The sequence below is a fragment of the Bos indicus x Bos taurus genome, chromosome 5 (genome assembly GCF_003369695.1).
Source record: "Bos indicus x Bos taurus breed Angus x Brahman F1 hybrid chromosome 5, Bos_hybrid_MaternalHap_v2.0, whole genome shotgun sequence".
In the NCBI taxonomy this organism is placed as follows: domain Eukaryota; kingdom Metazoa; phylum Chordata; class Mammalia; order Artiodactyla; family Bovidae; genus Bos; species Bos indicus x Bos taurus.
In genome coordinates, this window is record NC_040080.1 from 92515530 (window position 1) to 92542966 (window position 27437).

Here is a 27437-nt window from a genome sequence, read left to right on the forward strand (position 1 = left end):
AGTGCTTGGCCTCTCTGGGCTTCTGCTAATGATACCTGTCCTGTTCGTCTCACCAGTGTTTGGGAGGACTAGAGATCAAGGAGAAGAAGGAGCCAAGCCCACGTAGGGGCTTGTTTTTGTTGTTGTACTTGGAACCGGGGTGGTGCCCTTGGCCAGGTGTTCACTGATTCACTCCAGAGGCCAGGAGTGGGAAGGAGAAGGAGGGAGCTCCCACGAGGAAGGGAAATCTGGCTCCAGACTTCCTGACAACTAGTCAGGATCTGCCAGCAGGAAAGGGGCAGGAGAGTTTCTTGTTTGGCTAGGGAGGTCACAGTTCCTTTCCCTCCCTCCCTTCCCTCCTTCCCTCCATTGCTTCCTTCCTTCCTCTCTCCCTCTCCACTCCCTCTGCCTTCCTTCTCTCTCCCTCCCTCTCCTCTCTCTCTCTTTGCATAGTTACAGTGCTCCTTCAACAGGCCAGGCGTTGCATTCACACCTGGGGACACAGAGGCCAAGGAGACATGCCCTCCCCTTCATGGGACTTTTAGACTAGGAGACCCAAGCTGGGAGGTGCACCATTCATTTATTCTTTCTTTAATTTTACTTTGACTGAAAACTTGCTATGGTCTGGGCACTGTGCAAAGTCCTGGGGAGGTCATGGGATACAGTCCCTGCCCGCAAGGAGTTTAGAGGATAAAAGGCACACAAAGAGGCAAGGAAGCACTGCTAAAGCAGAGGATTAGGGAGGCTAGGATCCAGAGATAAATTCTGCTGGATTTAAGTATGTATCCATAAATGTCTGTGAGATGAGTGACCCTTATGTGCAGAGCTTTCTTAACAGCTTAACAGTCAAAGAATAAAATTGTTTTAACTAAAGGCTAATAAATAATGCTACATGTGAAGCAGTCAAAATAGTACATAAAAGGAAATTTATGGTCTTTAGAGAATCTTACATTGAAAAAAAGAAAGATGGAAAGTTAAAACATTTAACTCAAGAAGTTGAAAGCTGATAAATTCAAAGAAAGCAAAGGAAAATAAATAACAAATAGGTTTTTAAAAAGTAATATTTATTATGAATTCAGTGTCAGAAATTCAAATTAGTGTTCAGAAATTCATAATTCAGGAGTTAATAGACTAGAAAACAAAGATAATGTAAGTAGAGAACTGGGCTCGGTTCCAGGACCTTCCTGCATAGGAATGGGGTTTGTCCATCATTCCTTCTGAGTTTTGAGAGCAGAGCCCGTCTCTTAGTGGCCCAGGTGAATGGGTAAACCCTGAGTGGAAGTCTCTGGTCTTTCAGCCCTGGGGCATGGCTATGCTGTACCCTGAAAGAGCTAGCTCCAGGCCTGGTTTTAGTTTCCCAACTAGTCTGTTAATATCTGTTAATAACTAGTCCATAATAATATCTGCTGTAATAACAACAACGATATCACTAGTAATCCTTTATTCTTGTTGAGCTGTTACAGTTCAGAGTCCTGAAGCAAGATGTGCTACTCTCGGTAGGAATGAGCCCAGCTATCTTGTCAGATCCCCAAACATCCTTTTAGGTAAATAGGGAAGCTGTGTGTTCCATTTTACAGATGGGGAAACTGAGGTTCCACTTGTCTCATTCCAGTGAGTGGGTGAGCCAGGACACAAATGCTTCAAAGGTCTTATTTCACCCCCAGAATTCCTGTCCTTGAGACACCTCTTCTTCCTGTTCCAGTTCCTGAGTTCCCTGAGCAAGCCCCTCTCCTCTCTGCCTTCTGCAGTTGGAGAGAGCGTCTCTCTTGACCTGATAGCGAGTTTCTCCAGGTGGAAGGGTGGGGAGCACTCGTAGGTGTTTTATTGCAGGGCTGGGCTTGGAGAAGGCCCTCGATCCTTGTTTGCTGATATAGAATTTGATTTCACAGGATTAGGCCTGTACCTATCAGAATATATTCTGGGCTGTGCCAACCCGCACAATGGGGCAGAAGGGCTTCAGAGGGAATCCGCCACCACGTGGGGAATGCCCCATGTCTGTGCTTGCTGAGGTGGTCACATGGTTCCTGGGCATCCTGGGAGGTACTGGAACGTAGGTCAACACTGGTATAGCCTCTTTGTGGGATGGCAGGGCAGGAGAACTTTTCCATGGCCAAGTAGCACTGGTCTGAAGGTATAACTAGGTCCTTGGACTCCCTTTCCCATAACTGGAGGATTTTCAAAGTCCTATGGTTAACCTGTTTGACCAATGATTGACCAATCCTGAGAGGGGATATAAAAGCAGACAGACACACAGCTCTATCCATGAATAATCTCAGCACTTTATTTCATCCCTTTGAGGGAGAAGGGGGCATTACCCCCCAGGAAGTCAGCCAGTGGGGTGGGTTGGCTAGAACATGTGCTGTCTCTCCAGGTAGTATAATATATAGCATTGATTATGCAGAAACAGGAAGGGAAGCAATAAGTTAAAAGCTATATAAGTTATGAAAAAATAATATATATACTTTTAATATCGTATATCCCCATTGAGGATTTGCTCCCATGGAAACCAATAAATAGGTGGAGAATAAGCAGCAATCAGCACCCTTTTGAAACTTGAGGGATAAGTATATATCTGAGTTCTTTCTGGCCTGAGCGTCAATAGCCCTTCAGCGCCCCCAACAGGCCTGGAGGACCTTCTGGCCTAGAAGGGGGCCAGGGCCTTGGGCCACCCGGTCCTGGAAAATGAGATGAATAAATCAAAGACTGGGTCCAGCAGAGGAGGTGAGGCAAGAGGGAGGTAGGGAGAGGAAAGGGAGGAAGAGAAGGTGGCTTACGGCGTGGGAAGGTGGAGCTGCCAGATTCCCTGTAAGGCCCTGAAGGCGAGAGCCAAGAGGATGAAAGAGGAGCGTTCCTCTAAGCCCCAAACCTTCTTGTTGGATTGCTGCTGCAGAATTTCTCTTTAGTTAGTCACTGGGGCCCCCCAACCTGACCTCAAGGGCTCAGAAGTTCCCAGACCTGAGCGGACAGTGCCTTCTTCATGACCCTGCTGGCAGCAGAGGGGCAGACGTGGAGGAGGAAGACAGGAAGGACCTCTGATCCACAAGTGTGTGTGCAGGGGAGGGGAGGCTTGGCCTGATGGAGGGAATGGAGACCCTCAGGAGTGGGACTCATGGGAAATGGGCCTGGAGTTTCATGGCAAGGGTGGCAAGAGGAGTCTCTAGGGTCTGGTGCATACCCAAACCAGGTTTCAGGCTGGGAAGCATCTGGATGGGAGGCAGAGAGCTCAGACCCCAGGCAGGGTGGTGAGCCCCAGGATGATAGAAAGGAGAAAGGAGGGTCCAGTTCTCCTGCCCCGTCTCCCCCACTTCCCACTTCCCCCATCAGGGAGTTTGTCATGGCAAGAAAAGCTTCTAGAAAAGGTGCTTGGGAGCTGGCGGGACAGCTGTCCAGTTCTGACCGTGACCTGCTGGGAGGGACTCACAGGAGGAGAGGAGGGGCATGGGGGTCTGGGCTGATCTCAGAGTTCTGGGCTCAGGTCCCAAACACCCAGGGAGCCTCCTCCCCTCACTCCCTAATACTGTCAGGTCTCCGGGAAGCCCAGGTGGTGCAGGAAAACCAGGTGCCTCCGCAGGAACTCTGGATAGTGGAGGGTGCCCATGTAGTCCCCACCGGCCCTTGGTCCGAGGCTAGCAGGGGCTAGGGGAGTGAGGGCACTCACTTTGGTTCCTAGTCAGAGGCAACACAAGAATTGAGATGTGAGTTTAGGGCAAGGGTTGGGCAAAGGGTCAAAGGCAGCTTGGTTAGAGTCCCCTGTTGTGCGAGGAGCAAGGAGGTGGAGGCAAAACCCCAATTCCAATTTACCCAGGCAGGAAGACCTCTCAGATATTGGAAGGGTGGACTGTGAGATATTGATATGGAGCCAAGTGACTTTGAGTAACTGGTGACAGTCCTGTCCCATTCCCGCAAAAAAGCAGTCACTGTTTTTAACCCTCTTCTCCATTCAGGATCAGATTTGCCTCCTTCCCAACCTGGAGGCTCCAGGCTGCTTTCTGGAGTCTAGCTTATGTCCTTGCTGCTGCAGGGGAGTGGCCTGGGGCTCCTGGGGTGTGGACAGCGGCTTACTCTGAGACCTCTGACTCCTGCGAGAGGAACTTTTCTGACATTTCGGTGATTTTGATCACAGGGCCTTTCTTGTCCTTCTTTTTCCGAGAGGGAGCTCTTGAGAGGCCGGACTTGGAGACAGCTACAGGGAACATAAGGGGTGGGGCAGGGTAGGGGCTGGAGGTTTGGGAGGCATTTAATATCATGCCTTTAGGGCCATGATCCCCCCCCACCCACTGTCCCCCTCCCACCATGGGTTCTTGGGGCAAGCAGGCTCACCAGTTCTGCATCTGGCCTGCACAGCGCTGACCACAGTGGCTGAGGGCATGTCCATCCTGTGGGAGGAAGAGATGGTGGGATGTGAAGGGAACCTGTGGCTCAGCTCTCCTGGGATTGGAGGCCTGGGGATTAGCAGGCAGAGGCCAATTCTTGGCTGTCCCTCCCAGCTCTGGGCTGCCCTGCTGTGTGACTCTGGCTAGTCAGCTCTGTCCCCTCACCCCTGCATGAACGGCTATCATTTGCTGAGCACTGATTGGTGGCAGGTATTTGCACACGGGATTGTATGCACATGTGAGGCATACTTATCATCAGTCTATTTTCCCGATAGGAAAACTGAGAATTGAGTAAATTGGACTGAAGTTCCAGTGTGTAAGTGGCTGAGCCAGGACATGAACCCAGGCCTGCCAGGCTCACAGTATCATGCTGGGGGGTGAGGGGCTGGGTACTGGCTTCCCGTGGGGCTTCCAGTCCTCCCCTCTCTCAGGCCCGCCCCGCTGGCCCTGCTCCTTACCGGCTCTCCTCGCCCTCCATCAGCTTGCGGTAGGTGGCGATCTCGATGTCCAGGGCCAGCTTGGTGTTCATGAGCTCCTGGTATTCGCGCAGCTGCCGCGCCATGTCCTTCTTGGCCTGCTGCAGAGCATCCTCCAGCTGGGCTAACTTGGCCTTGGCATCCTGAAAGGCCAGCTCACCCTGTTCCTCGGCCACCTTGATATTCTCCTCCAGTTTCAGGCACTGAAAGTTCGGGAGGACAGAGAGAAAGAGGGGTCAGTGAGCAAGGAAGGAGGGAGAGAGCGGGTCAGGGCCAGGAGCCCGCCTCTGTCCTTGGTGGGAGTGTGCATTGGGAGGATTTGGCACGGCGTTCCTAGGCATGGTAATGGAGTGCGTTGCAGCAAGAGGCCATTCAGTTAGACCTAAGGAGACACTTTCCCAAGGCTACCAAATATGGCAGGGCTCCACAGGAGCCTGTCCCAGCTGTCCTTCCAGGATGGCACTTCTCTGAAGGCTCGTCCTGTCTGGAAGCTGGGGCTTATGCTTCCCTTCGCTTCTCCCCCATAGGGGGGAGGCGGTGGACTCTGGGTGTGTGTGTAGGGGACCCTCCAACATTCCAACAGCCCTGGCCAGTTTATGGAGCACTTTTACCGGCCAAGCTCATGTGGTCCTCAGAGCTGTCTAAGGACAGATGAGGAAATTGAGGCACAGGGATGCTAAGTGACCTATCCAGGGTCACAAAGCCAGGGCTCACATAGACACAGCCTGTGTGAGCGTGTGTGTATGAAGGATATGAGAGAGCATGTGTCCCGCACTCTACCCTGCTCCAGCCCAGGTGGGTCCTCCGGACACTCACGTGACTCTTGATGGAGAGGATCTGCGATCGGAGCTTCTGGATGCGAACGTTGAGGTCAGCGATCTCACTGCGGCTGCTCTGGAGGCTGTTCTCAAACTCGGCTGAGCAGGCAGCCCGTTCCTCCAGCTGGAGGCCAGGGAGAGGGTGGCAGTTAGGGGAGCTCACTGTGTCCCCCCAGGACCCCTGGCCCCTCCTTCTTCCTCACCCTTGGCTTCATCCCCTCCTCTGTGGCCCACCCAGGCCAGTGTCTCCCTCCTTCCCTGCTCCTGCCTCCACCACGTCCATCTCAGGATCCCTCTCTTGGCCGCCCTGGACTGAGCCCCAAGGGCCATGCCCACACGTGGACTGGAGTCACTGGGTGGCAGCACTGCCATGAGCCTCTGAAGGGTGCAGACTGTGGCTTGCCCCTGTCCCCATCATCCCTGTGGCCCAGCACATCACTGGGCTCTCACATTCTCTGTCCCTGCATGTGAACTCACTGCTGTGGACTCCATCGCCCCTGTGTCTCGCCATTCATCTCTCCTGGACTCTCAGCACCCAGAGCTGCAGGCGGCCTTAGCCATCTCTGCTGCTGCCCATCTTGCCCTGGTTGCATCCCTCTAGTCTGCCTGCCAGTCCCAAACCTGGCTCCGGGAGTACGCCTCGGCCTCCTCCAGGCTGCGAGCCGCGACGGCATCATATTGGGCCTTCACTTCCTCCACGATGCCACTCAGGTCGACGTGGCAGCGGCTGTCCATACCCACGGTCACCGACACATCCTTCAACTGGGCTGCCAGGTCCTTCAGCTCCTGATGGGGCACAGACATGGGGCCTCAGGGCTGGTGGGGGGCCCTAGACCCTCAGCCATAGTCCCCATAATCTCTTCGTTCCCTGATGGGTGGAGGGCAGGCTTCCCTCTGTCTCCCTGGAGAGATGATCAGAGGATAAACATCTCCCTGCCCTGCCTCTGCAGCAGCTTGTACTCTTAAGAAGCAGTCCCCTCAACTCCCAACTCACCCACCTGTCGGTTTTCCTCTCTGATTTGGCAGGGAGGGCCCCTCGGCTCTGGAGGCCCACCTGCAAACCTAATTCCTCTTCAGTTCCCACCATCCCTCCCTGAACCGCCCCCTACCCCAACACACACACTGCTGTATGCTCCCAGGGTGGGCCTCCTTCCTCCTGGCAGAGGAGGAAAGGGCCCAGGACATCTGGGCCTGAGGGCATTCTATCATTAGGCTCAGTGCTGTGCAGCGTGGCCTCCCCCACCCCTGCCCTCCCAGGATGGGAGCTCCTTGAGGGCCTGGCTGAGGCATTTTCACCTCCAGGCCTCCGTATCTGGCAGGGGAGTGTCCCTGCTGAATGCATGTGGGAATGGAAGCCCATGAGTGATGAGGGCAGGAGGGGAGCAGAGGCTGACGATCATGCATCCCTGCTCTCCTGCCAGCAGCGGAGGCCCAGGTGACTTCCGGGTCACCCTGGAGACTCACTGCCCCTCCCTGTCCAGCTGAGGGGCTTGCCCAGCCGCAACGACAGGATTTAGCCTCAGTATCTTTGTCTTCTTCTGTCCTTTGGGATCCTTCTTTCCCCTCCTCTCTGTCCTCCTCTTTGCCTAGAAAATGCTAGCCTGTGTCCTCAGAGACCCCTGGAAGCGGTAAAACTTCCCATTTCCCTGGGGGCTCCTGAGAGACCAGGCAGTGTGTGTGCTAAGTGCTTTCCAGGCGTATCCACGTCTCATCCTCACCAGGCTGGCTCAACTGTCAGCCCCAGATTACAGACAAGGAAGAAGCTGCAGGACCCAGAGTTGATGGAAACAGCTGTGAGGGCGGGGCTGGTCCCAGAGCTTTGCCGCTCCTGCTAAGCTCCCTTAGAGGGGCAGGGACGGGAGCTGAAGCCCCACATATGCTTCTGTCATGCCCTGCGGTCTGATTGCTTTCCAGAGTGAAGGCTCAGAGGTGTGTAGCAAAGCCAGTGGGGATGGGGGTCTTTGGAAGGGCTGCAAGGTGTCACCTCCAGGGCCCTGGGCTGCTTCTCTGGAGGTGCTGATCAGTAGCTCGGGCCTGGGCGGGGCCCCGCGTGGAAAGGAGGAATGGGTGTAAGCAGAGTGTCCGTGGCCAGCATTGTACAGAGTGAGTCAGGTGGCTGAGGAGCCTGACAGGCAGGGAGAGCGGCCAGGCACCCAGGGAGGCACGGCGGGGCTCAGCTCAGGGGGGAGCGGTGGGATACAGATGCACAGTTACTACTGCTGGTGTTCACAGTTCATCCTCGACCCTTACTTCAGTCATCAAGATTTGGCCAGTGTTCTCATTTTACACACATATATATATGTGTGTGTGTGTTAGTCGCTCGACTGACTGACTTGGAGCAGACAAGTCGCTTGCTTGTCTGACTCTTTGCTGCCCCATGGACTGTAGCCCTCCAGGCTCCTCTGTCCATGGAACTCTCCAGGCAAGTATACTGGAGTGGGTTGCCATGCCTTTCTCCAGGCATCTCCTGCATTGCAGGTAGATTCTTTATCTCTGTGTCACTAGGGAAGCCCTATATAAAATTAAAGAAAACTACAAAAAGACCTTTTTTTGTTTGATTCAGGATCCAAACAAGGTTCATGCGCCGCCATTGGTCCGTATGTCTCTCCTATTCTGTGGATACTCTCTTCATCTCTGTCTCTTTTATTTCCCCCCTGTCTTTTTCTTATTGAATACCTCAGGTTGCTTGCCTATAGTCTGAATCTTCCTGATTGCCCCGCATGCTGGTGTTTAGCATGCTCCTCTGGCTTCTCTATTTCCTGAAAAGGGGCAATTGGATCAGGAGGCCCGCTCAGATCCAGGTTCTGTTTTTGGCTCATGACTGCATTCCAATCTTGGTTTCTGACTCTGGGCCCCCTGCTGACCCTCATCTGTCTTTTGCTCCAAGAAGCTGTGGCTGAACCTCTGGAGTCTAGATCGGCAGAGGCTGCTACTTCTGACCTGTGGCTGTGTCCCTGCGGCTGGAGACCGCAGGGGTGGGCAGCTTCGAGGCCTGCAGAGGAAGGCCACCCCTTCCCTGTCTGCTCACCGCCTGACCCTGCCCACTAGCATCCCTGGTGATCAGGATCGCCTCCTGGAAAAGAAGTTTGAGCAGTGGCAGGCCACCTGTCTCCACCCTGGAGCTGGTGGGACCCTGAGCTCAGTGGCCAGCTATCCTTTAGAGGGTCTCGTGATGGAGGGTTTTGGTTGATCTTCAAATACATCTAACAGAGATCTCTGAGCAAGAGTGGGGGAAGACCCCACCCCCTGCGGGAACACAGGCTCATGCTCCGCCTCTGCTCCCTTGGGCCTCACTGGAGATTGACATTTTCCAGATGGAACTGACATCCCAGCTGGGGCTTGGCAGCGAACCAGTTTCAGAGATGCAGCTTGGGGCCTCCTCGGTCACCATGTGCTGGGGGTTGGCAGGCATGGGGGCATTTCAGACAAAGTTCTCCAGGGCCATTTCTTCCCCAGGCTTAAGGTGGCATTCGTTATGGGCAAGGAGAAGGCCAGGGCACTGTCAGAGCACAGGGCACTATTGCAGCAAAAGGATGGGCGAAACCCGGCTGATGGGGCAGCCTCAGGTCCTTTCTGGAAAGAGCCAGTGTAAGCATAAGCGTGGTAAACAGAAGCAGGAAGTGGAGGGCTTGGATCATCTGCAGACCTGTTCAGACATGCTGGCCCTGCCGGGCTACAGAGGGCATAACAATGCTGACTTGTGTGGTGTGGGATTGCCACCGTAGCAGGGTTGGGTGGGGGGAGCCGGGGAGGATCTGCATCTCCAAGCGGGCAAGAATCAAGTTGATTCAGGTTTAGAGCTTTTCTTAGGAGCCAGAGTCTGAGGAGGCCTCCATATGTGTGCCTATTGTCATCGTGGCCCCCCCAGGTCAGGGAATATGGGGACTGAGGGGTAACAGTACTGCTCAGTAAAATGCAGTGTTCAACGGCACTGGGCTCTGAATAATGTCACCTCTTATTAGCTGGGTTAGCCCTGGCCAAGTCTTTAAACTTAGCTGAGCCTCAGTTTTCTCATTGAAAAGTGAAGTGAAGTGAAGTGAAGTGAATTCGCTCAGTCGTGTCTGACTCTTAGTGACCCCATGGACTGTAGCCCACCAGGCTCCTCTGTCCATGGGATTTTCCGGGCAAGAGTGCTGGAGTGGATTGCCATTTCCTTCTCCAGGGGATCTTCCCAACCCAGGAATTGAACCTGGGTCTCCTGCATTGCCGGAGAAGGCAATGGCAACCCACTCCAGTACTCTTGCCTGGAAAATCCCACGGACAGAGGAGCCTGGTAGGCTGCAGTCCATGGGGTCGCTAAGAGTCGGACACAACTGAGCGACTTCACTTTCACTTTTCACTTTCCTGCACTGGAGAAGGAAATGGCAAGCCACTCCAGTGTTCTTGCGTGGAGAATCCCAGGGACGGGGGAGCCTGATGGGCTGCCGTCTATGGGGTCGCACAGAGTCGGACACGACTGAAGCAACTCAGCAGCAGCAGCAGCAGCTCCTGCATTGCAGGCAGACACTTTACCATCTGAGCCACCAGGGAGGCCCATTTGAAAAGTGGGTATAATTATGGAATTGAAATCAGCTGACATTTATTAAATACTCACCATGTGCCAGACACTGTTCTAAGTGCTTTAGGATATACTAGCAAAATAAATCCTCACAACGGGCCAGTGAGCTGGGTACTATTGTCCTCCCCATTTTACAGATGAGGAAATTGAAGCATAGAAAAATAAAGGAACCAGCCCAAGTCCATATAATAATGGAGCCAGGATTCAAATCCAAGCCGCCCCAAAGTCTGTGCTCTCTTAATAATTTTCCCTACTTTATAGGTTTATTGGAAAGATTAAATGAGATTACATCTGGAGAGCACTCAGCCTGGTGCCTGGAATATAGTAGGTGCTCAATAAACAACAGCTGGGAAACTATTGGTGTGACTGGAAAACGTGATGGAGCTGGGAGGAAGTGTCCAGGGCTTGAGTAGCCTGTTCCTGGAGTGGCCTCCTGGGGCACCATGAAGGCAGGCACGTAGACAGGCCAGGTCCTTTTTGTAGGGGTCAGTATCCCGGGAGGTGTGCTGGCCACAGGGGCTTGTCAGTAGATTGCGTAGCTAATCTCCCTGGAACCAGAGTTTGCAGGTGGGGCAGGTGGCTTTCTGGCTGGATGCAGCCAGGCCCCAGAGCACTTGGGAGCTGGGGTGAATCCTGGAAGCTGAGGGGGAGTGGGAGCCCCAGGGTGCTGTCACCAGTCAGCATCCCTGGAGGTGAGGGGAAGGGGTGTTGCCCAGGTGGGTGCAGTGTGTAGACGAGGCCCTGAGCAGCCTATAGCCACTGGCTTCTGGGCAAGGCTTTCCATACATATCCTGACCTGCGTGTGTGTCTTGGGAAGAGGGAGGGCTGTGTCCTGGGGCCCTGGGGCGGGCTATACAGTAGTGCTTTTTCCGTATCTACTCCAAAGTTGAGACTGGTGCCTGGCCCCCCCCACCCCGGGGCTATGCACATCCCACTGTGTTTTTCTTCCACCCTAGCTGGCACGGCTGGTACCTTTCTTGGACCTGCTCTGCCTGATGGGGTAGCCACTGGCCCTGTGTGGTCGTGAGCACTTGAAACGTGGTCAGTCAGAACTGAGATGAGCCGGAGGTGTAAAATACACAGCAGATTTCGAAGACTTACAATGGGAAACGTGTGTGAAATAGCCCATTCATTTTTTATAATGACTACTTGTTGAATAATCATATTTTTGATATAGTGGCCTCATAGAATATATTAAAATTATTTTTTTCTGTTTCTTCACTTTAAAAAAAAATGTGACTCCTAGAAAACTTACAATTACCTATGTGGCTTGCATTATATTTTTACTAGGCAGGGCCAGCTTAGAGACCCATTGGTATAGGGAATCTTTATGGGTCAGTGTTGCCCTCTCAGCCTGCGGAGGTACATGGAGGGAAACTCAAACCTTATGTCCCGACACCAACTTGCCACCTTGCTGCTACCTGAAACAATAATAACTGCTATTGTTTTATATATGGGCATTATATAATGTGTAATAATGATAAAATATTATTTTCTACATTATATACTATATAACCATATTTTATTATTTTAATTAATATGTTATTATAATATTATATTAATATGTTAGAAATAAAACAATAAAATATGATGATATAGTATACAATATAGAAAATAATATTTTATTATTATACATTATATATACTGCACATTATATAATAATATATACTATATATATGCTACACTACATACATTGTTATAATATATGATAGTATCAATATAATATGGTAGTATCAATATAATATAGTATAAATACAATGTGATATGATACAATAGAATGTATATGTAATAATCGGGTCGGCAAGATCCCCTGGGGGCCCAGCAGCCAACTCCGGTATTCTTGCCTGGAGAATCCCACGGACAGAGGAGCCTAGCGGACTACAGTCATTGGAGTCACAAAGAGTCAGACACGACTGAGTGACTGAGCATGTACGTACGTGTAATAATGCACTCTTGCATTCACTGTGGCCCCTTCTCCACAGCAGCCCCCCAACAGCACCCTGCCTCCGTCTCCACCAAGGGCTGCCCATCCTGCTTAGAATAATGTCCACACCCCATCCTGGGCCTCTGGCCCTGCACGACCTGGCCCTTGCCCACTCTGTCTTAGCCACAGCTGCCACTTTCCCTCCCAGGATCACATCATTCCCATCTCAGGTGTTTCATACAGCCCTTCCTTCTGCTGAAGCATTTTCAAGTCTCTGCTGAGTTGGAACTTTCCAGGTTGGGGCTTCACCCTCCTCAGAGACACATGGCCCCAACCCCTCTAGCACTAAGGCATGGCCCAGTTTCTTTGCATACCAGCAACTTTTCCCCTCCAAAATGATCTTGTCCAGATGTGTTTATTAGCCTATCACCCGTGCCGTCTTAGCTAAATTGTGCTCTCCTGAAGGCAGGAAACTTGCCCGCCTGGCTCACAGCTGTGAGGTCAGTGCCTGGCACCTAGCAGGCATGCCATAAACATTTGTTAAGTGATTTACCCCATCACAGCATGATGAACCTGCTACTATCACTCTCCCCATTTAACAGATGAGGAAAGTGAGGCACAGAGAGGAGAAATAACTTGCCCCAAGTCACAGAAATGAGGGGAAAAAAAAGAGTCAGGACTGGGGCCAAGGGCTGCCAAGTCCAGAGGGAGCCGGCAGCCTGCTGTGGGGCGGGGCCCAGAAGTAGGGCAGGTGTGTCTCCTCAGTGCTCAGGTATATGGCTGGCTATGCCCAGCCTTCCTCGGCTATGTCTCTACACCCGTAGGGCCTCCGCCTGGCCCCGGCTCCCTGAGATGTTGGCAAGCAGGATGGGCTGGAGGCCCTGAAACTGTGGCCCTGCTGACGTCTGCTGGGCGGTACCAGCCCTGGTGAGTGTGGGTAGAGGAAGCTCTTACCCACTTCCCAAGCCACTCAGTGGGCACGGTGCCCTGGTGAGCCCCTCAGGGCTTAGGCCGGCCGCAGAGGACCCTGCTGGGGACAAGAAGCGTTTTGGGGTGGTCTGCCCATGAGGGCTGCCTCCCTCATGTTGGCAAGGGTTGGGAGGGTCTCTCTTCTGCTCCCTCCCATGGCTGCACAGAGGTCTCAGGTCCACGTGTAGCCACGAGGCCCAATTTCCCTCTCCACAGGGTCAGCAGCCCTTCAGGCCACCCGAGCAGATCTTTCTGGTTGCAGTGGTGACTTTGACCCCTGCTCTGCCCTGGGCTGCATTGCCATAGCTTGGCACCAGCGGCTTACAGCACACAGGCTGCTGTGCCCTGTCACACTCAGTAATGGTCCTGCCTGCTTGTAGCTGAATCAAAGCATCACTCCATCAGCCTCCTCACTCCTGAGAAGATGGGGAATGTAGAGAGGAGAACACACATCCCAAAGGAAGCCCAGGAGGTAGATGCTGCCAAGGGGCAGAGCCCAGAATTCATCTGCTGGTGGCACAGCAGATGGGACAGGCCTTGCTGGGCTACTGTCCCCCCAAGGACAGTGAGGACCTAGGGACAAATGAAAATGTGTCCGGGGGCTCCTCTGTCTGCATTTACTGGGACTGGGATTTTTTTTTTTTTTTGGCCATACCACATGGCTTGTGGGATCTTAAGTTCCTTGACTGGGGATTGAACTCATGCCTCCTGCAGTGAAAGCAAGGAGTCTTAACCTCTGGACCACCAGGGAAGTCCTTCCTGAGTCATTTTTGTCTGGCAGAAGTTTGTATTGTCTGATTACCAGAGAATCTGTCTATAAATCTTCCCTGTATGATCCCCAAATGGGGAGGGTGCCTTGCAGGCCTAGGAGAGCTAGAGCTGTGGGTGTTTGCAATTTAAGCTGCAGGGATGAGAGAGAAATTAGTTCAATAAGAACTACTGTTCAAAGCCTCCTGGCTCACCACTCCAAGGCCACTTCCTGACCCTGCCCTGGATGTACCTGGGCCCCCTTCATGCCCTCAGTGCTCCCCAACACACGAAGGTGGGGCTTTCCCTGAGAGAGGCTTTGTGGGAACCTACCATGCTCCGTGAGATGAGTGACGAGGGGACACGGGTTATTGACTGCCGCACACAAGGGGTGTAGGAAATTGTTGCATCTGTGGCCAGCAACAGTGAGCGCCTGCTGAAGTTTCCACGACCCTGCATCCCTTACCCAGGGACCAGTTGGCTTTCGGCTCAGCGGGACCCCGGCCCGTCTTCTCACCTGCTCATAGATGCTTTTCATCAGCTCCACAAAGCTCTGCAGGCCTTTTAACTTGGTCTCCAGTTCCGTCCGTCGAAGACATTCTGCATCCAGGTCCTGGGGGTGGGAGCAGTGGTGAATGATGGGAAAAGGAATGGAGGGATCCCAGGGCAGGGGTATGGTAAGGGGGATTTTGCTTCCTGAATATGATGGGAGAGATTCCCGGAGAAGACCTGGCTCAGAGCCTTGGAGGAGGGTGGGGACAGGTGCTTAGCTTTCTGCCTGTGGTCTTGGGACTCAGCCTGTGGGGCCTTTGTTTGGGGATCCTGAGCAAAAGAGGGCAGAGGGTCCCTGGGGAAGGAACCCATGGGGTAAGCTGGGGAGGCTACCTTCTTCAGCTGGACGAAGGTGAACTCCATGTCCGTGCGCTTGGAGATCTCGTCCTCATACCTGGGAGGTAGGGAAGGAGGAGAAGGGGAGCCAGGGAGACACACACACAGAGCCTGCTCAGCTGGATACGGTGGACTTAGCAACGGTTTGCTTAACCCTCCTTGGGTGGGGCTTGGGGCCTCTGCCATCCCTTTGGCGCCTTGTGGCAGTTAGAAAAAAGGGGTCCCTTCCTTGAGGAGGATGCAGCCCCTTGTCTCTATGACATGTCCCCTCTCCTCCCTGATACCACAGTGTTGGCTCTGGGGAAGCAGGCATCCCGCCCCTCATGCTTACTCCTTCCTGATGACCAGCCATTCCTCTCCCAGGGGCATCTGCCCCTTTCCTGGCTCTGCTCCACATTCATCTCTTCCCGGAAGCCTCTCCTGATTGCACAGTCCCTTTACCCTGATGTTTTTGTTCCCTTATCTTTATCCCATCTCCTCCCCCGAGAGTCTCAGTTTCAAACAAGCTGTGCCTTTTGTAGTGTCTGCTCCAAGCATCTTGCTCACGTCATCCTCTCCTAACTCCACCCTTCCCCGAAGCCCTACGCTTCTCCCACTGCTTTGCTAGACAGCAGGACACTATGCCATCTTCCCTCTGGAGAGAGGGCAGGAAGGCATGGGTTTTGCAGTCAGATGGGCCCCCCCATATGTTTCAGGGCAAGAAACTCCTCCCCTCCCTTGTCTCTTGGGGTGTGCACGTGCATAGGCGCATGTGTCATGGGGGCTGAAATTCACCAGCACTCCAAAGCTGTGTTCCCTCTCTTCTCAGATGTGTCTCCTCCTTACACATGTGATGAGATGTGTCGAGTACACCTCGTGTTCAGAACCAGGACACTGCTGGGTGGGGAGATGGGATCCCTGGACCCTTGACCTTACCCTCTGGGCCCCCAGGATGGATGTCTGCCTGCGGCATGCTTCCCATCCCAGCTCTGCCTGCCCCAACCGACGTGGGGATTCTGTGGCTTCCTGTTGCCTTTCCTCCTCTCTAGGGAATGCCTGAATCATTGGCGGCTCTAATTACAGCCGCCTGCCTGCCCCAGTCCCTGACCTCACAGAAGGGGCAGCATCACCCATCACCCACGTCAGGTAGCTGGACCTGCCACCCCCAGGCCTTCTCTTTCACTAGCCTCCCAGAGGGACTAAGGGGAGCAGACCCCAGAGCACGAGAGCCTGTAGAGCACTCAGCTCCCTGAAATTCAGTATGTGGAGGGTCCACACTCTCCCTGGCCACTGCGGGCTTCCAGAATCTTTGAGGGTCCCTGAGGGTGCAGGCCATGGGGACAGGGTGGTGCTATGGGTCAGGGAGACTGGTCTGTAATCTGAAGCCTTCCAGGGCAAACAAAATGCCTCTCCTGTGAGCCTCAGAGCCCCCAGCCAGGGGTGTTCCCTTGGTCTTGTTTCACAGATCAGAGGCTCAGAGAGAGGCTTGGAAGCCTGAGTCATGTGCTGGTTAAGAATGGGGTTCCAGAGCCAGACTATTTGGGCTCAAATTCCGGCTTTCTTGCTAAGTAGCTATGTGACCTTGGATAGGCTCCTTCTACGTGCCCTTGTCACAATAATGTTAATTTCATGAGGATTAAATAAATGAACACATAAAGCATTTACAAAGGTGCGTGACACCCACCAGAGCTACTGCTATTATTATCACCATCCTCTCCAACACCAGGGCTTCCGTGGTGGCTCAGACGGTAAAGAATCCGCCTGCAATGCGGGAGACCTGGGTTTGATCCCTGGGTTGGGAAGATCCTGTGGAGAAGGGAATGGCTACCCACGTCAGTATTCTGGCCTGGAGAATTCCACGGACAGAGGAGCCTGGTGGGCTACGGCCCATGGGGTCGCAAAGAGTCAGAGACAACTGAACGACTTTCACTTTCACCAACACCATGTCCCAGCTCAGCCCCTCTCTCTCAGCGTTTCCAGAAAGAAACCATGGGGATTCTCACTGCAGACAGAGTGGGCAGGTCTCTTCACACTCCTCACAAATGCTTAGGGCTGGGCTGACCTGAACAAGTTTCCCTCTGGGATCTGGGGGCCTCGGAAAAATTTCCTGACTTGTGGACAGGGGTCTGGGAGCTCCAAGCTGAGAAGCACAAATTGACTGGCCCTCCCCAAGCAAGCCCTCTGTCTAGCCTCTCCCCTCTCCTCTGATAACAGACTTCTGCCTGCCTGGGAACAGGACATTGGAGAGAGCTGTCCAGTGGGAGCCCTCTGAGGTGCCAAACCTCCCCTTACCCTTCACTGCCCTTCTCAGCTTTCCCACCTCCCTTCTCATCGACTCCACTGCAATTCAATCCCAGTTCACCCCTAGACAGCTTGAACAATTATACACAACATTTCTGAATCACTTGCTATGTGTCCTTGGGCAAGTTTCTTCCCCTTGCTGGGCCTCTGCTTCATCCCTAGTAAACAGAGGGGATAGTCAGCTAATCCTTGAGGTCCCTGCTACATCAGAGCTTCTAGAAGTCTCCATTCCTATAGAGGCTTATGCAACCCCATGTCCCCCATTCACTTCCAATCCCCTGCCCGTATGCTAGCCGCCAGCTCCCAAACCCATTCTCAGCCCTTTTCAGCTGGTCACACCCGTACCCTCTCCACCCCCCCAAACTTGTTTATTTCTAGGAGTGAAGCTGATCTCATCGGCCTTGTAGAGGCAAAGTACACCCCTCCCTGTCAGGGCTTGGCCTGGCATCTCCTGGCCTCTGGGGGCCCCAGGCTTTGCACAGCCAGGCTGCAGCTTTCCTGGCTCTGGCCTGCAGACCCAGAAACCCTCCAGCCTCACCTTCCCCAATTCAGTGGGCTCCCTACCCAGAGAGGGGGAAGAGAGGCCCTGAGCCTAAACAGTAAAATCAGGCAGCAGATGGAAACCAGGCAGCGGGCCAAATGAGGGGGCTGAGCCAGATTAAAACAACAAGCAGTGTTTGTACAGAACTTCCAGTTACAAAGTGCCTCCACGATGCGATCCGGCTGCTCTCCTGGGAGCAGCTTCACACAGTAGCTTGCCAGGCGAGGGATGGGACTTTGTACTCCTGGCTGTGTGACTAAGGACAAGCCCCCACCCTCTCTGGGCCTCTGTTTCTGTCTCCATAAAAGGAGAATCCAAGTCCACACCCAGCTCTGCTATTCTCTGATCCTTTGTAGGCCAAGGACCTGCTATGTATCAGTGAACTGAGTCTTGGGTTCTGGCACACCAGTGAGATTTCCCTCGTCGCCGTCAGAATGGGCAGTCTAATTCCCTGTATTTCCCAAGGACCTGGAAGGGCAGGGTAGGGGGAGAAGTGCCCCCCGCCCAGGTCAGGGAGGGGCCCAGCCAGATCCACAGATGAGGAAACCGAGGTCCCCAGAGAGGGAAAAGCTTCCTGTGTGACCATTCCTTCTGCATGTGGTCTCAGCAGGGGAGGCCACGCAGAGAGGCCTCGAGGAAAGGCTGTGCCACAGCCCAGGACTCCTGACAGGCTGCCTCCGCCCTCCGTCTTGGGAGGCTTTGGGCCTTACCTCAGATCACAAGGCCTGGATCTGGCCCAAGTCCTGCAGAAGGTAGGGGCTGCTTCAACCGCACCCTGTCCTTCCTTCTCTCTGGCTGGGGGCCTCCAGCAGAGACCAGCCTCTCTGCTCTGGCCCAGCTTCCCTGTCCTTGAAGCCCTGACCATTGTCTGGTCAGAGAAGGTCACCTCTCCTTTGAGCTACTCAAGTTAACTAGTCTGCCTTTCTAGACTGGCCAATTCAGTGCAGCAAACTGCTTTGTGCTGGGCATGGAGCCTTCTCCGGGGGGGGCAGAAGAGTGGCCATTTTTAACCTCCAGTAGCCATGCCAAACTCTTGGCTTCCTCCTCACACCAGCCTTAGCTTGGTATCAACCATCACCATTCCCACTCCACACAGGAGGACACGAGGTTCGTGTATGAGGCAGCTTGCCCGAGGTCACAGAGATGGTGAGGGGTATGGGCAAGGAGTAACCCCCTCCCATGGGGCACAGTCATACCCAAGCCCAGACCCTTAACAGCTGGGCCGTTCTGCCTGCCAGCTGCTTGTCCCCCCAGTCTGTGTTTTCCATGTCTCTCTAGACCCCAAGTCTGCCATCGAGTTCAGGCGTGTCTTACCTCTAGGCGATTGCTTCTTTATGCAAACAAACCTCATCATTTCTGCCCCCTGCCTTCCCTTACCCTCTTCCCTTTTCAGCTCAAGAGAGTTCAAAATCTCAAGCTACAGCCAAAGCCGGAGCCCATCTATTGCTCTCGCTAGTGACACAATTTCCCATGGACTTGGGCGCAAGGGGAGGGCGTAGGGGACAGGGCTGCAATGCCCAGAGGCTAGCAAGCGCAGCGTAGCTGTCAGCCAGCATGAGACTGGCTTTGTTGTAAGGGTCACTGCTTGGGATGTAGCTGTAGATTCACTGCCTTGTCTTCCCGGGATCTAGAATACTGCTAGCACGTTGCAGCTCTTTAGTAAGTAAGTATGGACTAAAGACTGGTTTTTCAAAGAAGTTTTCTCTTTTTCTGGCCTGGGCCCCCAGACCTTGCCTCCACACGTGAAGGTTGGTCCCCACCCTCGGCCCTCATAGGGCTCCCCTACCTGATCCGGAAATCTTCCACCTTCTCCAGCACCTGCAGCAGGTTGGCCTCGAGCTGGCCCCGCTCCTTGCTCACTTTGCGCAGCTCCTCCTGCAGCCGGCCTTGGTACTCCTCATAGAGGTGCCCAAGGTCAAAGGTGGCCGAGTCCTGGCTCTGCAGGAAGTGCCAGCGGGTCTCCAGCAGCTGGTTGCGCTGCTCCAGGGCTTGCACCTGGGAGAGCGGGAGGGTGGCAGTGAGAGGGCCAGGTGTGCCCCCGCCAGTGCCACCCTCCCCCCACCCCCCCCCCGGGGGGCCTCCATGGGACGTGGCAGCTCATCTACTCAAGAGGCACCCGCCTGGGGCCCTCACTCAGCACCTTCAGGTGGCATCTCCAGTTACTGATTGTTCAACTGCAGATGGTGCGATAAGGGGGGGAATCCGAGAATCCCAGAGAGGCACAGCCAATTAGCCAAGGTTTCTTACAGGAAGTGCAGGACCAGCGAGATGAGGGAAAAGGGACCAAGCTGTGAAGGTGCCCACATATGACAGGTTCTCCAGGCTGCCTGGGGCTTGGGTGGGAGACCCCAGGGAACGTGGGGTATCAAAAGGCCTGTCTGCCGCCCACCTAGACAAGCCTGGTCTCATCTAGCTTTGGAAACCGCAGGGTAGGGCCTGGTTAGTTCTTAAGTGCTAATCCTCCTAACATCCCTGGACTTGAGGTCTGTCCAAGCCTCAGTTTCCCCAGCTGGAAGTCAAGGTTGATGTCACTTGCTCTGCCCACCTGCAGAGAGAAAAACCTGGGGAGGTGCTTTGGAGCAGCAAACAGCAAATGCTCCTGTGGTCCCTGCTGTACACACGGCCTTGTTCTTTGAGCTGGACATCTTTAACTCAAACCCCCAAACAACCCTCCGGGGAAGATATTGTTATCAGCTGCACTCCACAGATGACGAGACAGGGCACAGGGAGGGGAAATTACCCTCCCAAGGTCACACAGTTAGCAAGCGGCAGGCCTAGGGGTGGAATGCAAGCACTTTGAGGTTTAGAATCTTTGAGCTGCTGCTCAGCAGGCCTCTGGTCTGCTGCAAGTTCTCTGCGGGGCCCCGTTGCCCTTGCTGGGCTGGCTTCTGCCTCTAGTTGGGGCCGGACTTGCCTTGAGGACAAAGCCTGGGGGGGCTCTGGACCCAGGGCTCCTCTGAAACTCTGCATCCTTCACACCCTCCTGCTCAGAGGGTTTATGCATGGATTTGCAAATCCTGCAGGGATTTGCATGGCTCCCACCCCAGCCACTGGCCAGCAGGAGGGCAGAGTCCCTCTTGGGTCCTCTTATTCCCTCCATCCAGTTCAGCCCAGCGGAGCTTGGGAGTCCCCCTCCCTCTTCTGCACCCTGCCTGTCCTCTCCAGGCCCAGCCTCTCCCTTGAGCATCATTCTCCTTCCTACCATCCCAGCCCCCGTTCCATGTGCTCCCAGCACCCCGCTGTAGGAAGCCTCCCCTCTTCCCTCCAATATCTGACCCTTGGTGTATCTGCTTCTCGTTTGTCCTCATCTACCACCCTCAACGTCAGACTGAGAGCCATCTGCATGCCTCTTGGGATGTGGCTAGGGCTACTGAGGCAAGATGGGTGGCTGGGGCTGAGCTCCTGAATGGGGCAGGCTGTTGTCATGATAGCGTTGTGACAACCAGCTCAATTATGTTTCCTATGACCACAGTGGGCAGCCGAAAGTCTTTCCATCCACTGCTGGCACCAGCTCCCAAAATCACAGCCCGAAAGAGCCAGAACCACAGACCAGCCTTTTGGATCAGCTGGTCTATACCCTTCATTTATAGAGGAGGAGATGGGGACCCAGGGCAGTCAGGTGACTTGTCCAGGCTCACACAGCAACTCCGTGGCCCAGCTTCTTGACAGGCCCATCTGATGGCGGCTGCCAACTCTGGACTTTCGTGTTCCCGTTCCTCCTGAACCTGGGTATCAGGTGGGCTCTCGCCCTCTCTGTCTGCCCTACCCACATCCCCGGGTTTCCCTGAGATCTCTGATGCCCCGGGGGAGGCCCCTTGGACACTTGCAGGAGACGACATCTGTGGGAACACTCAACAATGGTGTTTGTGGGCTGCCATTCCCCTCCTTAACTCCCATTTGTACTGGTAAATTCTGCTTGAAGCCGACTTTAAGCTGTGTGCTGTCGTCACAGCCAAACAGGTTCAGTAGGGATGCGGTCAAGAGGGTTTCTGTCGTACTTGCGTGTGTGAGGGATTGCTGGGGGTGGTGGGAGGTTTCTGCTCACTCCACCTGCCCTGCGTTTTGACAAGTAGGAGCCCCGTATTTATACTGAGGGTAGGGTTGAGACAAGAGATGTGAGGCTCCCTCCTCCACCCATAAGCAACACAGAACCCTTTGGACCAGGAAGTCCTCCCCATAGTCTTACTTTGATACCCTATGCTTCGGTACTCGCTTGCTGGGAGACGGTATGCATTTGGCCAGCCAGTCTAGTCAGAGGGCATTTTTGGTTGCAGGGGATTTAGGGAAGCCTCCTTTTACTTGGGGGAGTTGCTTGTTGTCTCAGTGGGTGGGGATGAGAACTCACCCCCAACCCAGAACCTTCCATGCTGAAAGGCTCCTCCCTCTGGAAACAAAGGCGAGGGAGGGCCGGAAATCCCAGTACCCTGTGAGATGCCAGCTTCACTTCTTTCAACCTGTCAAGGCTGCCAAGCACTCCCCTCTCGTTCCTCTTTCTGCCTCTCCTGGCTGACCCCTTGCCCTTTGATCTAGGCAGCAGCTCTAGGAGGAGCCTTGGAGACCAAGGCTGTGGTCTACCTGCTTCCCATTTTACAGATGAGGAAACTGAGGCTCAGAAGCACAGAACTCACTGTGACTCAACTCCAGGGTCGTGGGCCTTCCGGCTCAAAAGCAGGCCCAGACGAGGGTGGAGAGAGACGTACTTTCTGTTTCGGGGAACTGAGCAGCATGGGCTGGGCTGGGCTGGGGCCCTCCTCAGGAGGGAGGCTGACTGTCTGGGGGGCTGCATGTGCCAACCCATGGGCCCACAGCCCAGGCAGGTGAGTGTGCAGAGTGATGCCTCTGGTGCTTCCTCAGGAAGGGGGCGGTGTCAGATCCCCTGCCTCCAGCCTCAGCTTGGCTTTGCCCAAGAGCCTCAAGGTCTCTCCATCAGGAAAGGCTGTTTTGTGCTTGCCTGCGTGCAGGCAGGGGGGTGGCCCCTGGGGCTTCCAGAGGCTACACAGGCCAAGGGAAGACACTGTGCCCACCCCTCTGGGTCCTTTCCCTACAGCCTCCTTAGGCGCTTCTGGCAATGCTTCCTCCTGTCCCATCTCCACCGCCTCTGGTGTCTGCAGCTGAAGGCCCAGCCTGGAGCCTCTGCTGTTGTCAGCATGGCCCTCGCGCTACCCCCTTGGCCTCCTTTCCTGCTGCTGCTTCTGCTCATCCTCCTTCTTCATGGCTGCAGCTGTACTAGTCTCTTGACTGGCATGAAGTCAAGGCTACCCTCGGAGCAGGAGCAGAGCAGGGAGTTGGAATCTGAAGCACAGAGAGGGGAAGTGGCTTGCCCAAGGAAACACAGCTGCAAGTGAAAGAATTGTCACTGCTCCAGGGCCCCTTGGGGGCTCCTGTGGGTCTCCTTGCCAACCCTTCTCCTCTTCCTCCTGCTCTTCCTCAATGATCTCTGATTTCTCTGGGTGCCTCAGAGGGCCCAGGAGGGAGGGCCACCCTGCCAGTCTCTTCTCTTTGCCTAGAACCCTACCCCTGCACTGGTGATGGCATCTCACCCTGGGCTCCTGCAGCTCTTTCCAGCTCCATGCTGCATCCCTACCCACTAAGCTCCTCCACCTCACCCTCCAGCAGGGCCCTTCCCTCCTTCTTCCCAGGCTCCTTCCTGCTTGCATGCGAGCTAAGTCGCTTCAGTCATGGCCAACTGTTTGCGACCCTACGGACTGTGTAGCCCACCAGGCTCCTCTGCCCATGGGATTCTCCAGGCAAGAGTACTGGAGTGGGTTGCCATGCCCTCCCCAGGGGATCTTTCTGACCCAGGGATTGAACCCATGTCTCTTATGCCTCCTGCATTAGCAGGCGGGTTCTTTACCATTGGTACCACCTGGGAAGCCCTTCCTGCCTGGCAGGGACTAAATGCCCTGGGCTGGAGTTCTCTGGGCTGGACCCATGTATGGCCTTTTCAATATAACAAAGAGAATATACCTGGTACCTGGTGAGGGCTTTCTATGTGTTTTTCAGAAATGATCCCATTTGATTCTGACAAGCCCATGACACCAATGTATACTGAGGCCCAGAGAGGTTAAATAATTTCCTTGAGATGACACAAACGTGAGAGGTGAGGCCAGGATTCAAACCCAGAAATGTGACTCCGGGTTTCACATTCTAACCTCTGCTTGCTTCCACTTGGGCCCTCGTGGTCTTTTCAAGGAGGGATACGAGCGAATAACAGACTTTCTCCATAGAGTTGGTGGATCAGTTGGGTTTCCCTGGGCAGAGCTCCAGTGATCAGGATCCCCAAGGGGCTGGCACCCCCAGTTCCCTGCCTGCCACTATGGAGAGCACTGGTCTCAAGGCCAAGCTTGAACTGGGGGTTGGGAAACTCGAGTTCTTCTAAAGACCTTCGAGGGCATTGTCCTGACTCTGGGAACAGAACCCAGACCCCTCGGGCCCCTCCCTGTGCCTACACACTCCTCCTGTCCCCACGGCAGAGGCACAGGGTGATATCAGCCCTGGCGTTCACGGAGAAAAGCCACCCATCGAAGCCAAATTACATAGCTCATGAAGCATTCCTTTTAAGGGATTAAGCTGTGTTTGGAGAGGAGGTGGTTCTGCAGGGACCTGCCTCCCTCGGGCAGCGGGCTCTTCTCCTAGGGTGGACCGCCTGGCAGTCTGAATGCTGTGCAGCCACCGGGGGTGATGGAGGGAACGCTCCAGCTCAGGGGATGGTTGTTTCTCCAGTTGTCACTCCCCCTACACACCCCTACCCCAGGCACCCCAGGTGTGGGTGCAGGAATGCTGGTCTGGGCACTCAGATGTGGGGGCGAGGTGGGGAGAAATGACTCCCATTTCAGAGGCTTTGTGTCTCACAGACCTGAGTTCAAGTCCAGACCTTGCTGGTTGTGTGACCTTGGGCAAGGCGCTTTGCCTCTGGGCTGCTCCGTCTCCCCATCGGCGCGGCCGGGGAACCAGCTGTTGTGGAGTGCTGGGCAGTGGGGGCAGAACTCCAGCTGGGACTCCAGGTCTGTTACTTCATTCCCCCTGCCCTCCTCGGTGAGCCCCCACCTAGTGGAGGACACCAACCATATGTAGAGGGACACAGAGGCAGGGAGAGCAAGGGGCAGAGAAGGACCCAGCCAGCCCGGGGCAGAAGGAGAGGGGAGTGAGAAAGCTGTAAAATGGCCATAGAAGTAACTTCTTTCCTAAGGTTGAAGGAAATAGAAATAAATATGCACTCAGCACAGTTCCTGGCTCAGGGTAAGCAGTTAATCAACAGTAGCTGTTACTATCTATTATTCTCAGTCAGGGCGGGAGGGAGCAGAGCTGGGAGGGCTGGTCATGGGAGGTTTCTTGCAGGAGGTGAGTGAGGAGCAGGTTTGGGAGGTGGACAGGACTTCCTTGGAGCTCTTGAAGCCCCTGCCCTGAGCCAGAGCTTGACACCAGCGGGTCCAGGAAGTGAGGTGCAAGGGACTCAATCACTCTACTCTGGTCAGGACATGGAAGACCGGCTGGCCGCCTGTTTCAGACTCGCAGCACCCATCCCCCGCATTCCTAGCTCCTGAGGAACCACAGGTGTACCCCATGCCACTCAGCTTCCTTCCAGCTGCCCCACAGGTCCCCTTGCCCATGTCGGCGCTTCTGACCCTGGGAAGCTGAACAGATCCAACGGCCTGGACAGGAAGGTGAGCCCTGTCGGTCCACCGTGGAGTCTGACTGCAGCCCATGCCTCCATCAGCTGTTCCCAAGAGGGGGCCTCCTCTTGGTCACACTCAGAGCCCCTCCCTAGTCCCTGCCTGCGGGGAGGGTGACCCCAGGCCATGCAGTGCGTTATTATCCAGACATCCCTCAGAGGCAGGCCATCCTGACGTCCTTTTCTCTCCCATGTCAGGATGGCTAGGGACTTCCCCCTTCTGCTTCTCTCAGCTCAAAGCTAGGCCGCGAAGTTGGCAATGCTGGCTTCCCATTGGCTGGGCTGGGGAGGGGGTGGGGCATGATGCTGGGGGGAATTGCAGAGCTTAGCCACCTGCCCCAGCCCAACTGGCCTTAGTTTGGGGACCCCTCCCCCCACTTCTGCTCACCTTGCCAATCAGGGAGGCGAATTTATCGTTGAGGACCTTCATTTCCTCCTTCTCGTTGTTCTTCTGCTGCTGGATGGCTGGGTCCACCTTGAGATCCAGGGGTACCAGCAGGCTGGGGTTCACGGTCACCTTGGAGACGGTGCCGGCTGTCCAGCAGCCTGTGAGGCTGTGGGAGCTTAAGCCCGGCTCGGGGGGCCCGCAGCTGCTCCATCCAGCGGTCGCAGGCCGGGGGCTGCCCGCCGGGGTCACCTCACAGCTGCTCAGGCTGCTAAAGCCAACGACGCAGGAGCGGCAGGCCATCACCGCCCCCGGGTCCCAGAGCGCGCAGGGCGCAGGGACCGGCGAACGAGCCTTTGCGGGGTGGCGGTGGCTTGCTCCCGTCGCAGGCAGGGCAGGCTGGGGACTGAGGAGCAGACACCTGTCGCACAGTGCTCATTAGCTCCACGAGGGCGGGACGCCTCCCCTCCCAGCCAGACCAACCTGTTAGATGATGCGGCTCCCGCCCCTCCCCCCGGCACCATGTACCCATCTCCTCCCCGGGCAGGAATTTACCAGGCTGAGGGGGCTGCTCATTGTCATTGGCCTCCCAACCAAGCCTGGCCTGGCTCCAGGGGAAGGGGACATGGGCTGGGCTGGGCTGGCTGGCTGGCTGAGGGTGGGGAGGTAGTCAGAGGAAGGACAGATTCAACAAGGAAGGACAGAGAGAGAGAGAGAGAGAGAGAGCGCGCGCGCGCGAGGAGGGCGAGAGCAATGCCTCTCACCGCAGACCTCATTGCATACCTGAAGGCTGACGTATCTAGGCTTACATACCTCTGGAAAAGATGAGGCAAGCGCAGTCCCTGGGCTCCCAAGTGTAGGGCAGCCGTCCTGGGCACCGTGCCAGCCTGGCATTGGAAAATAGCACGTTGACTGTTTATTTTCTATCTGTGTTTAAGAGTCACCCTGACTTCTCCTCTCTTCTTCTTTCTTCCCCCAGCTCTCCCTTCTCCCTGCCTTTGATCTATTATTTATTAATCACCTTTATGTGCATCCCCCTGTCTCAGGGGCTGGAGAGGAAATACACGGTCAAAAGCAGTTGTCTTTGGATGACTGAGACTTGGTTCGAGACTCAGCACTCACCCCTGGCGTGGCCTCCAGCAGGCTCCTTGACTTCTGTCCTTTTGTGTTAAATGGGGGTGAATATACCAACCCCATAGGAGATGGTACATGCAGAGAATCTGGGAGAGGGTGGGCACCCAGCCCTCTGTGGATGGTGGCTGAGACCCGAGCCCACCTTCTGGGAGCTGAGCCTGGAGGGCAGAGGGCCCTGGTCAAGTGCAGCTCTGCTCCCAGGGCTGTGAGAAGGTGCCTCGGTCTCCTCCCTCCCCCTCCTTCCCATTCTTCCGGCTCCTCTTCTCCTTTCTCCACCCTGGTTTCATCTTAAATGTGAAGTGTAAATAGCGCAGACTCTGACTTGCTCCCCCAGAGCCTCTGATGGGGTGGCAGAGGGGTCAGCCAGGGCCAGGGCATTCCTTTCCACCTTCCTGGATTTCCGGAGGCCTCACTCTTCCACTTCCAAGGAGTTGCCGTTTTTCTGGGGCCTCTCTCTTCTTTCCTCCCTGCCCTGATGTTGCTGGATGATCTTGGCCAGGCTGGATGGCTCTGTGTGCCCTCCCTGGACCTGGCACACCAGCTTGGGTGGTGGTGCTGCAGAAGAGAGAGGAACGTGTCTGGGAGAAACTCTGGTGTTCAGGGGTGGAGAGATCTCAGTCCCCTCTGGGACTGAGGGAGACAGGTTGGAGATGGGAGCTCCTGCCTGGGTCACATCGCCCTGTCCAGACCCCC

The 27437-nt window shown here is 54.9% G+C and overlaps 1 protein-coding gene across 2 annotated transcripts; it reads right to left on the bottom strand.

Annotated features, from left to right (window-relative positions):
- Nucleotides 1–1405: 1405 nt before the first annotated feature.
- KRT80 (keratin 80) lies at nucleotides 1406–26365 on the bottom strand. Of its 2 annotated transcripts, none has more exons than XM_027542941.1 (9): nucleotides 25614–26365; nucleotides 19340–19548; nucleotides 14730–14790; nucleotides 14362–14457; nucleotides 6268–6432; nucleotides 5645–5770; nucleotides 4811–5031; nucleotides 4300–4355; nucleotides 1406–4162 (listed from the first exon to the last, which is right to left on the bottom strand). In XM_027542941.1, exons 1-9 carry the CDS (start codon nucleotides 25911–25913, stop codon nucleotides 4038–4040), a joined length of 1359 nt encoding a protein of 452 aa, XP_027398742.1. In that variant the 5' UTR covers nucleotides 25914–26365; the 3' UTR covers nucleotides 1406–4037. The 2 variants fall into 2 exon arrangements, with proteins under 2 accessions (XP_027398742.1, XP_027398743.1); XM_027542942.1 differs by having other exon boundaries at nucleotides 2235–4197.
- Nucleotides 26366–27437: the final 1072 nt, after the last annotated feature.